Raw genomic sequence first — 13,704 nt, 5'->3', positions numbered from 1 at the left:
TTGGCACTTTAAACCTTAGCAGGGCTATTCCCTACATTGTATAGTAATAGTAACGATAATGATGATTTGGGATTGTATTATCCGTGATATTCACATTTAACACTTTCCAAGCATCTATATGCCGCCAATATTTGTCGATTTAAAGGTCCAATCTGCACTTTCTGTCCACATAACTACAGTTATAATTGAAAATGTCCACCTGTAACATGGATCGTTTAATGAAATAGACGATAGGTAATGATCATTATTCAAAATAAAGGCCTGGTGGGAATGAAAGTTGGAATAATTAGGTTTTTTATGTTTTTCTCTGTGACTCTAAACCTGGTCTTTAATTTCTGGTGCCTAGTTTGACCTTCTTTTTTTTTTTCCACATTCAAAGCAAAGATTGAGCCTCTGAATGTCACCATTTTTAACAGCTTACACATAAACATATGTTTTATCTTCCCTGTGGGAATATTTGTCCCTATTTTGTCTCCGAAGCAAAAACAGTTGTTGAGCTGAGTGACAGAAATATTGTTTTGTTTCATGTCCTCAATGATCAGAAATTCACCGTCAGCTTCAGTGAATAATTAACATTAGTTAAAATTAGAGCATTGTAGTTTATTTCAATGTTGTCGTTGGCCCATAAATGTCGCTGGCTTCGTTTACATGGACACCAATAATATCCAGATTAAGTTAATGGTCTGAAGAAGACACGTATGTAAACTGCAAATTCTGATTATCTTTACCTGAATGAGGTCATACTTGCAATAATTGAATTACGTAGAAGAATATTCCACATTTAGTCTCATAGAAATAACCTAATCACACTATAACACTTTTGGACATTAGAAAGGAAACTAAATAGTAAAAACTATAGCATTGGATATTAAATGAGTAATACTTATATATAATACTATAAACTCATGTAAACGGGAATATGGAATATTCTCTTAGTAACTCTTTGTAAACACAATAATTGGAATAGTGGTGTCAGTGTAAATCATTCAGAAACTTTTTCACTTACAGATATTCATTAATATTTTCTGAAATAAGAATTATAATTTAACATTTTGCAGATATGAACCTGAATGTGAGTTGACCCCCAAACGTGAAGCCAGACTCTAGTGGAGAAGTTCCCTGGAGAAAAGGCGCAGGCCGCACACCTCACGTAATAAAACACATGGTTTATTATCAGTGTGATAGAAATGAAATCACTGGACAATTAGAAGCATGTCTACCCATCATCAGCACCATGACAACAGCTCTATAAGAACAGAAAAACACTGGATGAGCCCTGCCCTGCCGCCGGCTCACAAAGGTCGAATCACAGATAAATAGGCCTACTCCAAAATAGCTGGTGAACCTATTTACACAACCGTTCATTTTAAATTAATATAAATAAATATTTACACACATAAATTAACACCCTCCCTCCGCGTGCTCGTGTTAAATAACCAGACAAATCTGTTTCACAGATAGGATGCTCATCACCCGATTCTCCCACAATGCTTTTTGTGTGTGAGGACAAACACAAACACGCACGCACACACTCACAAACGCACACACATTCAGGCACACGTGCACAATGTTGTTTGTTGGCTGCTCACAGCATCTCAGTCTCACAGGATGCAGGCAGGGGGAGCAAAATGGATGTAACACAGTAACCACCATGTCCTCAGGGGAATGAAAAGAACGTAACACAGATGAAAAATTCCTCTGTGCTCTCTGACACTGGCCCACGGGTGTCTTCCTCTGCCTTTTTCTCTCTACCTAGCCTTCCTCTTCCTCCTCCTCCTCCTCCTCAGTCCCTGTGTGTGGCAGGTCAGTCGCAGTGGTGTAAAGCTAGAAGTAACGGTGAAACGCCACAGTGTGTGTGGCCGCCTCCCGCTCGGCTCTCCATCATTGCTCCCCTTCTTCCCCTGCTTCATTTCCGCTGCTTCTCCTCTTTGTCGCCGGCCTTGTTGCCGCCGTCCCCGTGCCGGTTGTTGGAAGGGTTGTTGAGAAACATCTTGTCGAGTCCTTTGAGAGCCTCGCTGAGGTAGTTCTGGAGGGTGGTGAGCGCGGCACAGATGGCGGGCGAGCCAAAGCCGTGCGTGATGAAGGAGAAGTGGGAGAGGCAGCTCTGGATGCCGGGCTCCAGGATGGGTGTGGGCCTGGAGTTGCCCAGGGGAGTCCTGTCCTGGGCCAGCAGGTCTGTGAACTCCTTACACAGCTGTCTGCAGGGGGAGAAGACACAACAGGATGTCAGACCCAAGGATTTCCCTCAGAATGGCTTTGAGAAGATACTGCTGCTGATAACTGCCACCATTCAGTCAGTGGCCTTTAATTATAATGAGCTTTATCCTGCGTGTGAGTGTTATTACTGGGAACCAGATGTAGACAACATCATATTAAAATCTCACCCAAAAGCAAGGATTCTACTAGAACGGCCCCAAACGTTACCTGCACACAATCTGACTTCAGTTTATTAATTTGAGTTTCATGTTTTTTGTAGGAATTTGCAGGATTATATCAAATAACACATTTCAGGTTAACACGGTTAATCCAGCCGAGGGATTTACTATTGCAGCACTGCAGGAGATTTAATCTAAATATCTGATTTATTAGTTGATAATCTAAGGACACACACAATTTGAAAGTTGTTGTTTTTAGCGTTGGACTGTGTTATCCTGAAACTTCAGGTTATAATCTCACATTGTGGAAGCACAAGATGCATTTTAGTTTGATCTTATTTTTTTCTTATTTTCCCCAGAAAAACAAATTAGCCGAGCAGATTCAAAAACAATTGCAGTGTCAGTGATGACACAGAGCAATATTTTATGATAAAGAATAATATGGTGTAACACACCAATTGCCTCCCAAATAACATCACACTTCCTGAATGCAGCTCAGCACATGTAGACATGATAATGCAGCAGTAACGTGGATACCACGGAGTCAAATCAGAGAAAAGAAGAAAAGGCAGAATGACCCCACCCACATATTCACTGAGAACTTTCAGCCGAAGTTTATTGAATCAGTTCTGTGTTAATACACAGAAACTGCTGAACTGATCCTGTTGAATTTTGGTGGAAGGGTGGCAGATTTGATTAATTCAGTATATTAATAAAAATTACTTTTTTAAAGAAAGATTGTGAGATTTTTCGACATTTTTGTAAATTTCTCACTAAATAATGCAAATAAAGGAGAATGTGGAATAATATAGAATATAACCATAAAGCTGGGGCATTTGCTGCAGATCTGAATAAAAATACAGATTATTTTTAGTGAAGGGATCTTTATTCAACTACATTTATAAATACTAAATGAAAAGAAATAGCTAAGATTTCTGTGTACATGCTATATGTGTCTAAAAGGGCCAATCTATATTTCATCCCATCCCCCTGCACTTATTTAGCTTTCTTATTCGAAAGGCTTATGTCACATACGTAAAATCTAAACGCAAACAAAAATCTTATTTCCCCAGGTGGACTTGCATGAAATAAAATAAAAATCCCCCCTGATACTTTCCCTTACGTCCCTTTAGGTGACTTTTCCCACATCGTCTTCTTTGTGATGTTGTGCAGCAGTTTGTTTTTGTTCCCTCAGCCTCCATCTCTCTATAATAATCACAGAATCTGATGCAACCAGCTGCTGTAGTGCACAGAGATACGTGGACAGAGCCCCATGAGAGTCCAGGATTTCATTCTCCAGCTGAAACTGGATTATGAGAAACTGAGACAAGTGTCCATGCAGCGTGTGATGCTTCTTTATTGAACGTTAAAGCTGCTGCACTTTAACCTCTGGCGTTCAGGAGGTTGTGTTTTTGTTTGTTTGTTTGTTTGTTTGTTAGCACGATTACACAAAAACTACTCAACCGATTTCCATGTAATTTTCTGGAGGGGTGGGGCATGACCCCAGAAAGAAGCCATGGCAGATCTGAATCTTTTTAACTTAACAATGCCAAATGCGTTTTTTTTTCTTTCAACATTTTTCTTGATTTCTCAGAATAATTAACGGATCGTGATGTTTAGGGGAATTAAATCTACGAGCGGTGCAATTTGATGCAGATCCACATAAAAATCTTTTGAATTTAAATGTGGTTTCATAAAGGGACTGTTGGGCCTCGGAGTTATGGACTCTTCAGTCTGAAGCATGTCTCTCTGTGGCTGCAGTTTCTCCGTAACCCTAAATGCTTCCACATGAGATTACGTTGTTTATGCATCAGAAATATTCTCCAGAAATAAAGAAGAAATGCTCCTTTGAATACCAAAATGCTCAGGGCAGATTTTCACCATTGCACAAAACACTAATGCCAAGGTTAAAAAAAAGCTGGACAGTTTGAGGCCTCCACATAAAGCGTGAAGCTTTAATTGTTAACCTTTCATTTTGGAGAACAGGTCATCAAACGCATTGTCATTCTTCACTACATGTGAGTGCATCAGTAAAAGAAAATCACCTCTTCACCTTTTTCTCCTTGTTAAATCTCATCATCTGATTTTAGGCCCACGTTTTATATTCAACAGACCCATCTCTCTCTCTCTCTCTCTCTCCCTCACACACACACACAGGCATTGCTAGGCCTAAGGGCAAAGCTCTAGAAAATGAGTGACAGGCTGTGCAGGCCGAGCCCAGCTGGGGTTAGGGGAGTAGAGAGGAGAAGCCTCCACCCCGGGCGACACTCCGGGCTCTCGCTGTTGTTTTCTGGCGACTTGAAACACTTCACTGCTAAATAATGAATTTCTAACAGGCAGCACCGACACCCAGTATTGGAACAGGTTTGAATCTGAGCATCAAACATCACCACCACCGAACACACCCTACATACTGAACCACACACACACACACACACACACACACACAGACAGGCAGATGGTTTATGCAGTGCAGGCCAGCAGACAGCACTATTTATGCAAGCTAAAAATACAAGCGTCCTAGAGGGATCTTTGTTAGAGGTGAGTCGAGCTCTAAACCACCTAAAACTCACTCAGGGCGACAAATGGACGAAGATTAGGACGACTCAATAATCACCAGATTGCAAAAATTGACAAATCTTAGGATTGTTGCACCTCACCACCGCTGCCCTGGTTTCTTTAAAGAAACATTCCATGTCCAGAGTTTAACGCCCATAAAAAATAGATTAATATATATATAAGTAACTTCACGAGGAGAACGGGTTAAATGGATCGATCCTTAGACCAGAAGCAGAGTTCAAACATACACTTCTAACCTCTGAGCTTGTATTTTATAACGTCTGAGCCGCACAGGCCACGTTAAAGTGTCCAGCTCCGAATAAAGCAAAGGTTATCCTGTGTAAGGAATTACTTTTAGTAGCTGCATGAAAAGTGCAGTGTCCTCGCACCCTGATGAGTTCATATCACTTTTTGTTTTATACGATTCTGAACTTTAATGTGGATTTCCGCTCATCTCCTAATCGCAGGAATTTAACCGCCCCCAAATTTTTTCAAGGTGTTTTTTTTTCTCAATCAGCCGTTTCATCACAGGTTAGATCTGTTATCCATCTCTCATCAACAGAGTGTCACCACCTTGTTTGCTGTGTGTGATGCTCAGCATGAAGCACCGAGTGAAAGCAGGAGGCTCACACCCTCAGGGGTCTCAAAGAGGAGCCGTAGAGAGACTTTAATTTCACTCAGCAGAAATATTCCCATTCAGAGCAGATGGACGCCCTCACACAAAAATATTTCCAAATGCTGGGAAACTGGATTAATGTCTATTTTGGGACAGTAAAATATGGGAACATCTGCTGCATAAAGCAAATATGCAATATTGGAAATATTTATAAACTTCTTGGACTTTTCTTTAAGGACATTTTACTTAATTTGTGTTGTTGCTGTGTGTGTATGTTCCGATCGAAGGCCTCGACCTCTGTGCTCTTTATTTTCTCAGTATTCTTCGCTCTGTTTGAAGGAATCCAAATATCTAAATAGTTTGTTTACATTTTTTTTTACAATATAATCCATTTAATTCTTTTGATCTCCCAGTGAACCTCCCAGAGGATGTGTGTGAGTGTGTGTCTGTGTGTGTGTGAGTGAGTGAGTGTATATATTATTATATTATATACCATGACAGAACACAGCCCATAAACACCGTGAGGGAACAGGATCTAATCAAACGGTCCATCAAACTCACTTTGTCGCCAGCAGCATGTTTTTCCGCGTGTGCAGCTCGTTGGGGTCCGCGTGCTGCCGGTTGAGGTACTCGCTCACGGCTTTGGTGGGAAACTCCGTCTCGCAGATGTAACCGAAATCCCGGGCCAGGTGCACCGCCTCACCTGGAGGGGTCACACACAGTCAGTGTAAATATAACGCAGACAAACAGCACAGGTATCACAGTGTTTCTGCTTGGAAATACTTTATAGTGATAATCGCATATTTCCAGGATATTATTACCTTGAACTTTGTCTTTTTACGCAAAAACAATCGAAAAAAGTTCAGCTTTATTTTTTTTGAGAATTAACTGCATGAGGTGCTTTCTTGGTTCTTGTGATTATTTAAATAGAGAAGGAACTCGCATCCTTCCAATGTTGGCATGTAAAGAATCAGCCTGTAAACAAACCACGATAAGACTTTTCTGAACAAATCCTGAGGTTTAATTAAAAAAGAAATGTAAACGTAAAGAAAATATGTTTCATGTAATATTCAAATTGGAAATTACATAAAAAAATAAGCCCCATGTGCAAAATAGATTAAAGCAGTGAAAACAACAAGGAGGGGGGGGGGGGGGGGGGGGGGGGGGGGGGGGGAGGAGTCTAACTGCCACTTTTCACATCGATTAATTATTTAAGTTAATTAATCAAACTTGATCGTATCTCTCCACTTCCTCAACACTGAATATTTATTTTTTTATTTCTGGCACCGCAGCCCTGCAGCCATTTTCTTTACAAACGCAGGGACACTGAGGAGTCTGTGAGGTCATGACCTTTGTGAAATTACGCACGGCCTGATTCTGGATCTGCGTAATTTTTGATAACGTTGGAATTACGTTTCTGATTCTAAACGTCAAAGTCCAGGTTTCTCATACATTATATTTGTATATAGATATTATTTCTCTGGTTTGTGTTGAATGTTTTAATTGTTTGAGGTCAGACACACAAGGGTTGAGGTAGTTTAGAGGAAGAAGGTGTGTGTGTGCGTGTGGTTTTTTTTGCCATTCATTTAAATTTGTTGACATAAATAATGACAATAATATTTCTGCAGATTCTGATTTGAAAACCAATCACCTTCTACAAGAGATGTTAGTAATGTGACGTTGGCAGCTTTGCGTCTTCCAGCAGGTAAATTCAGTCCAATCTTCTCAAGCTTTTCCCTCAGACATTTCCCACCGTTTTTGGACTTTGCTCTGCAGCGACAAAAGGAAACGAAATCATGGACAATTGTGCAGATATCAGATCACAGACATTAAAGCCAACATTTCATTTAATTTGATGCTTTCTGAAGAAGTAGTTGAATCATGCCTCCAGTTTGACTCCAGAGGATTTAAGTGTGAAATAGGAACAAGGAGGTAAATGAGTCTCAGGGTTCACACAAAGTTTCCTTGGCTCGTACCTTCTCAGCACGCCCCCCAACAGGGAGGCGTTGAGGCACTCGGGCGGGGACAGTCTCCTCTGCACCTCCCCTACGGTCACTTTGTACTTGGAGGTGGAGCTGAGCAGCGACAGGCGGCCCGGTACCGAGCAGAACACCTCGTTAATGTTGACGGTCACTCCACCGATCAGGCCGTCCTTACCCAGCATCAGGGAGCCCATGTTTTTCAGTGGCATGGGGACTAGAGGAGGACAGATGGAGACATGATGAGTGTGTATGAGACATTTACTCAAAGGTGAACAAGGATTTTAATATTTAATCATTTCTTCTCTGCGTGCGCGCGCTCAGAGGGCGTCCCCGGCCAAATGGTGCGCCCACGTGCCGGGCATTTGCTGTTATTTAATGTCGCGCGACATTCTCATTATAATATTATCGATTGTTGATTGGCTCGCGCTCCCAAATCGCATTAACCACCTCCCCGTCTTCTCTCCACGGCCGGTTTAACTCCCACCAGCGGCACTGGATGCGCCAACATCCCGTGCGCATTAATGCTCGTGCTAATGGCGTCAAAATAAAACAAAAAAAATGGAAGAAGAAGAAGAGGAGACCAGAGTCGTGCACGCATGCATGCGTACGTGCGTGCGTAGGGGCCAGTTGGAGGGGGGTTCTGATGGCTCCACGGGGGATAATACCGCAGATTAGCTCTAAACGAGCTCACGAGATCTCCGTGAGCGGTGCCATTTATTACATCAGCGGCTTAAATGCCCCGCGGGGAGCTCAGTCACTCCACATCCCGCTAACTAAATCACCGCACATCATCAGGGCTGCAGCCTGTCAGCGACTCACTGCCTGCGAGTCAATATACCGGGATCGTTAGCCCAGCGTCGGCCCCCCCCCCCCCACCACCCGTCAAAAAGTAAAACATAGAGAAACGTCCAGTTTGAGTCCAAGTCAGGGTTTGATTCCCATGTCTATAAACTGAATTATACTTATGATAAATCATGTTATAGCACGTGTTAGCCAAATATAAATCTATAGCAAGAAATGTTTCCAAAATGTTTGTAGTTTTAAAATAATGTAGAATTTTCCTAAAACATTTTATTGCCATGTTATTATTGAATTGGTTTTAACTGTTGGTGACATTGCTCAGTGCACAGAGTGGTGTGTGTGTGTGTGTGTGTGTGTGTGTGTGTGTGTGTGTGTGTGTGTGTGTGTGTGTGTGTGTGTAGCTACCTTTTTTAATTACTGATTGATCCAGGATGTTCGTTCCATTGGTGTCTTCAATAGTCTGTCAGAACCAAGATAAATCCGCATCATTACGCACAGTGCTCCACACCACGTCATCCACAGTGTAATATTGCAACTAGCATGTGAAGCTAATATTTAAAGTGGATTTTATAACATTTTATACACGTTTCAAAACCAGACAGAATGAAGTTTGTATCCACACAGAAATCAAATCTCGGTAATAATCCTCTGCTCATCGTGCTAGAGCCTCATTCATCATCCTGCGAAATAAATTCCCTCTTTAAACAGACGCATCATTCCTCCACACTCGTGTATATGAAAAGCAAAAAAAGAAATAACCCCGACAAGGATTAATTTGTTGAAACACATTTATAGGAGGTTAATAAATGCACGACACAAACACGGAGAGCGGGAGATGAGAAAGTATCGTTGGAGGTTAAATGGCAGACGATTCGTGATGGTTGTGCCCTGAGGGGGGAGACGAGGGGAAGATGAAATCCCACACAGCTCAAGTCTATTTCACAAAGTCTCATCTGACACCACATCTGCAGCAACACAACAAAAACCTATACAACAAAAAATGACAGCCTTCAGATTCAATAATAGTTTGACCAGAAATATAATAATAATAATACTAATAGTGGAATAATCTAAAGTTGGTAATATCGCTGCGTATTTTCTCCTTCAATCTATAAAATGTATATTTTTCTATGCAGGTGAATTTGAGCAGCAGCTCATTTCACATCTCAGCATCTTCTCATCGAACATGTCTGCGATGGGTTTGGCTTTGGGCCGTTTGCGTTTCAGGCTCCAGCTGCAGAGGGAGTCCAGGCCTGAGGGAGCTGCTCCGAGTTCACTGACCTCAGCTCTGGAGGCTCAGGAAACATGCGGAGACAATGAGGGAGACAGCTGTCAACAATTACCAGAGTCCTCCGTCCACTGCACCTCTGTCCACTTTATCACCTTAGTATTTTTTAATTTCTCTTCTAGTCTGTTCTGCATCCAGACTGAGAAAAGACGCTTGGATGTTGGATTTAGAATCTGAAGTTTCCTATATGCATTTAAAATTCCATAACTTTCAATGGGAATGGTCAAACTCGTGATATTTGCTGATATAATATTTAGTTTAATTATATTTATTTTAATGGTAATAGAAATGCGGCTTTTTAATCAGTTATCGGACGTGGACTTGGAATTGTATAATTCCAATATCCTTAAAATCACAAAAAAATAAATAAATACTTAAGTGAAATAATCAAAATAAAATAAAAATGGTACGTTGAACCCCGTTGACCTTTGACTCACCTGAACATCCTCCATGCCGTGCAGCCCGTGCAGCAGTCCGTCCCCCATACCGGAATCCAGTCCCGGGTGCGCAGAGTGCAGCAGCACGTCCGGTCGCCTCACGCCCCCGTAGTCCCGCCGTGGGTCCAGCCCGGACAGCTGAGGCAGCGAGGCCCGCGGCTGCGCCAGCAGACCCGAGCTGTCCATCCGGTCCCCGGCGGCGTCCTGCCGCTGCCTCGCGCCCCATGCGCCCTGCTGGCTCTGGTGCAGGGAGTTCAGGGAGTACGGGTCGCTCACGTGGGAGTACGGGTCCTGGCTCTGGTAGTGAGCGAGCGGCTGATACGGCGGCGGGAAGTACGGAGGCTGGAAGTCCGACGTGGGCGCATGAGACAGCGGCGGCGCGCTGGAGTAGGGTCCCGCATGCGACACCGAGCCCAGCTGGGACAGGCGCGAGCTGTGGCTCGAGACACCGTCATGCCGGTCCTTGAAGAGGGTGAAGAGCAGAAGAGAAAAAAGAGATTTTAACGAAATGAAAGAGCACATGGAGGCCCAGGACCATCGTGCATTTATTAGGAGTGGTGCCCCTGGTGCTGGAGCCAGAGCTGCACGGATGACACTGGACCAACAGCACGAGCCTGCAGGTAAAATGTTAAAACTAAACTCAAAACCTCACAACGAGAACCTCACAGCAAAATGTACGAATTCACCGTCTGCACCAAAGAAGGTCGGCGAGGGGCAGAGGACTCACCGCGGTGGAGTAGGAGTGGACTAACATCTGTAAAACCTCTGGTGGTGAAGCGGGCTCACGGTAGAACTGCAGCGGGCTGAAGTCGGTGTTGGGCCGAGACAGACAAACTCATTCCCGGGGAAAGCAGCGTGTGTGTGTGTGCAGGCTCGGCCTGATGCTCCACAGCTCCTCACTGAACCTTCCTCCGCCCGGAGCTGCCGCCGCTCTGACTGTGAGCACCGAGCTCCCGCCTCTACCCCCGGTATATGGTGTAATTGTTATTCATGACTGGGACTTACAGGAATATTAATGTGCGCGAGGCAGGGGACTGGCGACACATGGAGCGTGAAGCTTCTCGCGCAACCGTGAGTGACGTTTAAATTCCGTGGAGAGCCGAGACGACGCGCGAACAGCAGGAGATAGAAAGAGTGTGTGAAGCAGGAGAGAGCGAACAGGGTGTCAGGAGCCGTGAGGAATCCCCCCCATCACCAAAATTACCGCTTTGGGGACTTTTGTGGGCGAAATCTGACGCAAGAAAAGCACACACTCGCCTTTGGAGACAGTTTGGCACAAACCATTTCTGAGCAAACGGCTTTGACATCATAAAAAAACAATATAAGTCGGTGGCAATAGAAACAGCTGGGCTGCTGTGAAGCGTAATGGGTGGAGGAAACACGGCCAGGGTCAAAGTTTTGGTTCAAACTCAACCTCTGATCTTCCAAAGTAAAACTCCACTTTTACGCACAGGCACAGATGCGTATTTATCTTCCTCCACTCACTCACACACACATTTCTCAGTCTGTGACTCGCTCCTCGAGAATAAAGTGCGTCTCTTGTGTTGCAGCTGCTTTTTTTGTTACCGCAAAAAAAAAAAAAACCCACGTGAGGCACCACAGGACGCGCGAGGGGCTCGTGTGAACGGTGTCACGAGTCAAAAGAAGCGATTAAACTTTATATTGTGCACCACGCGCGCGGCCCCTCGGTGCCCTCGTGGATGACTTGTTTAACACCATCACAGCCTCCCCTCCCTCGCTCGCGCCGTGGGAGAAAAGCCATGTGCCGCACGAGACGAGGGGCCTCGCGAGGAGAGACCTTTTCTTCCACTGCTTTGTGATGGAGAACCACTCAGCGCGAGCGGCCCGGTGTTTCTCCCCATTCCCTCGCGCGTTTAAATAAAAAGATATATTATTATGGGATGGAAGCCAAACGATGTAGATATTTGTCACACATCACCCTGCTCTGATCCGGGCTTTAATTATGATTTTACACAATTTAACAATTAATAGATGCAATAAAATTAAAATGCATGTTTTGCAGCATTTCTTTTTCTATTTTTGAGGATTTTTTAAAATTAATTTTTTTTAGACATATTTTAGAATTCTACGTTAAGTTTCTTTACAAGCAAATATGTAGTAAAAAAAATACACAAGTTATATTTTAAATAGATTAAATATCAAGAAAATATTAAATACAAAACGATCTTTATGCAAAAATAAATACATATTATTTAACCATATGATCCAAACACTGAAAACTCCATAGCCACAAACACAAAACAGAAGCTCATTGAGGAATAAGATGAAAACAGCAACAACATCAAAAATGTCTGTACGAATTTTCACGTAATGCAATGTCTTCAAGTTCTTATCCACAGCCTCCATCTGTCAGAATTAACAGGCCTGCAGCCTCACTCCACTCAAATCTCCATTATTCATGATAAAACAAACATGTGTGTGATAAATGTGTAAGAACACAAGCAGCTGGACGGTCACGTTACCTCATAAATATCTTCATACTTGACATTCTCAACTAGTTTCCACAGCATGGTCGCTTCTCCGGTGTCGGTAAACCGAATGCAGCCAAGTGAGGAAGGGACGACTCAACTCTCTCTCTCGCTCACTCTCTCTCCCTCCCTCCCTCCTTCTCTCTCTCCTTCCCTCCCCCTCCCTCCCTCTCTTTGTGAATGGGGAACCCCTGTTAGAGCCTGCTGCAGCACCATACTGTATAAAGATGGGGCGGGTTGACAGCAGCAGCAGGAATACAGAGAGAGAAAGAGAAAGAGAGAGAGAGAGAGAATAAAATATTGCAGGAAATACATGTTTTATTTCTCAGGAGTCTCTGCGGTTCCCAAAATAAAAGCACAATTCAGCCAACTGTCAGACTTAACACTGTCCATAGATGAAGCAGCTTCGGTAAATGGTGACTGTGAAGAATCCACGTGGCAGCTGATTGAATTTGTGGCTGATAAAGTGTCAAATTGTGAAAGATGAACAAAGTTATAGTAATGAAACTATTGGGAACGTGTGTGAAACACTTGGGTGACAAATTAAAGCAACAGTCAATATGAAATTGAGACGTTATAGTTTAACCCGTCTCTTTCTGGATGGTGGAATGTGTACGGGACACCAATGGAGACTCCGTGACTTAATTGTTTTATCCACGACAGTCTGATTTAACCTGTTGTATATTGTAAATATATTGAATTCAACCAATGGAAAGCGTCCTGGTAAAACATTGATCAGTCTCCAGAGAAGTCCTTGAGGTTTACAGGAGGGACGAACACAAACATTCTGGAGGATGTTCCCTCAGTCTGTGTTTTGATGATGGGGTGGAGAGCTCATGTCTCACTCTGGACCAGATAGTGTTTATCTGAGTTGAGATCTGGTGTCGTTACAGTTGCATCTCCATAGTTTGAATCATTTAAAAACTCATTTAAAGAATTCAGTGAACCCTGTGTTGCTCCTATGTGGTCATATCTGAGTTTTTATACTTTTCTGTTCAGGGTTTTTCTTGTCATCGTGTACATTTGCTTGCATTTACTACACGTAGACGAGATACTTGATGAAGATACTTGTGTTTGCAGGATGAATGAAGCTGGGATTAACGATATAAACAAAACTTCATAGCTTCATCCTGTAATTAACAGAGTAGTGCAGCATT

At 43.1% G+C, this 13,704-nt stretch overlaps 1 protein-coding gene across 2 annotated transcripts; it reads right to left on the bottom strand.

Moving 5' to 3' along the window:
• Positions 1 to 1,146: 1,146 nt before the first annotated feature.
• On the bottom strand, positions 1,147 to 12,682 carry tfap2b (transcription factor AP-2 beta). Of its 2 annotated transcripts, none has more exons than XM_020097437.2 (7): positions 12,542 to 12,682; positions 10,059 to 10,520; positions 8,739 to 8,793; positions 7,527 to 7,746; positions 7,202 to 7,320; positions 6,112 to 6,253; positions 1,147 to 2,198 (listed from the first exon to the last, which is right to left on the bottom strand). In XM_020097437.2, exons 1-7 carry the CDS (start codon positions 12,587 to 12,589, stop codon positions 1,907 to 1,909), a joined length of 1,338 nt encoding a protein of 445 aa, XP_019952996.1. In that variant the 5' UTR covers positions 12,590 to 12,682; the 3' UTR covers positions 1,147 to 1,906. The 2 variants fall into 2 exon arrangements, with proteins under 2 accessions (XP_019952996.1, XP_019952997.1); XM_020097438.2 differs by lacking the exon at positions 12,542 to 12,682 and adding an exon at positions 10,786 to 11,502.
• Positions 12,683 to 13,704: the final 1,022 nt, after the last annotated feature.

This window comes from Paralichthys olivaceus, chromosome 19 (genome assembly GCF_024713975.1).
Source record: "Paralichthys olivaceus isolate ysfri-2021 chromosome 19, ASM2471397v2, whole genome shotgun sequence".
Taxonomy (NCBI): domain Eukaryota; kingdom Metazoa; phylum Chordata; class Actinopteri; order Pleuronectiformes; family Paralichthyidae; genus Paralichthys; species Paralichthys olivaceus.
This window is presented reverse-complemented; position numbering and strand designations above follow the sequence as displayed.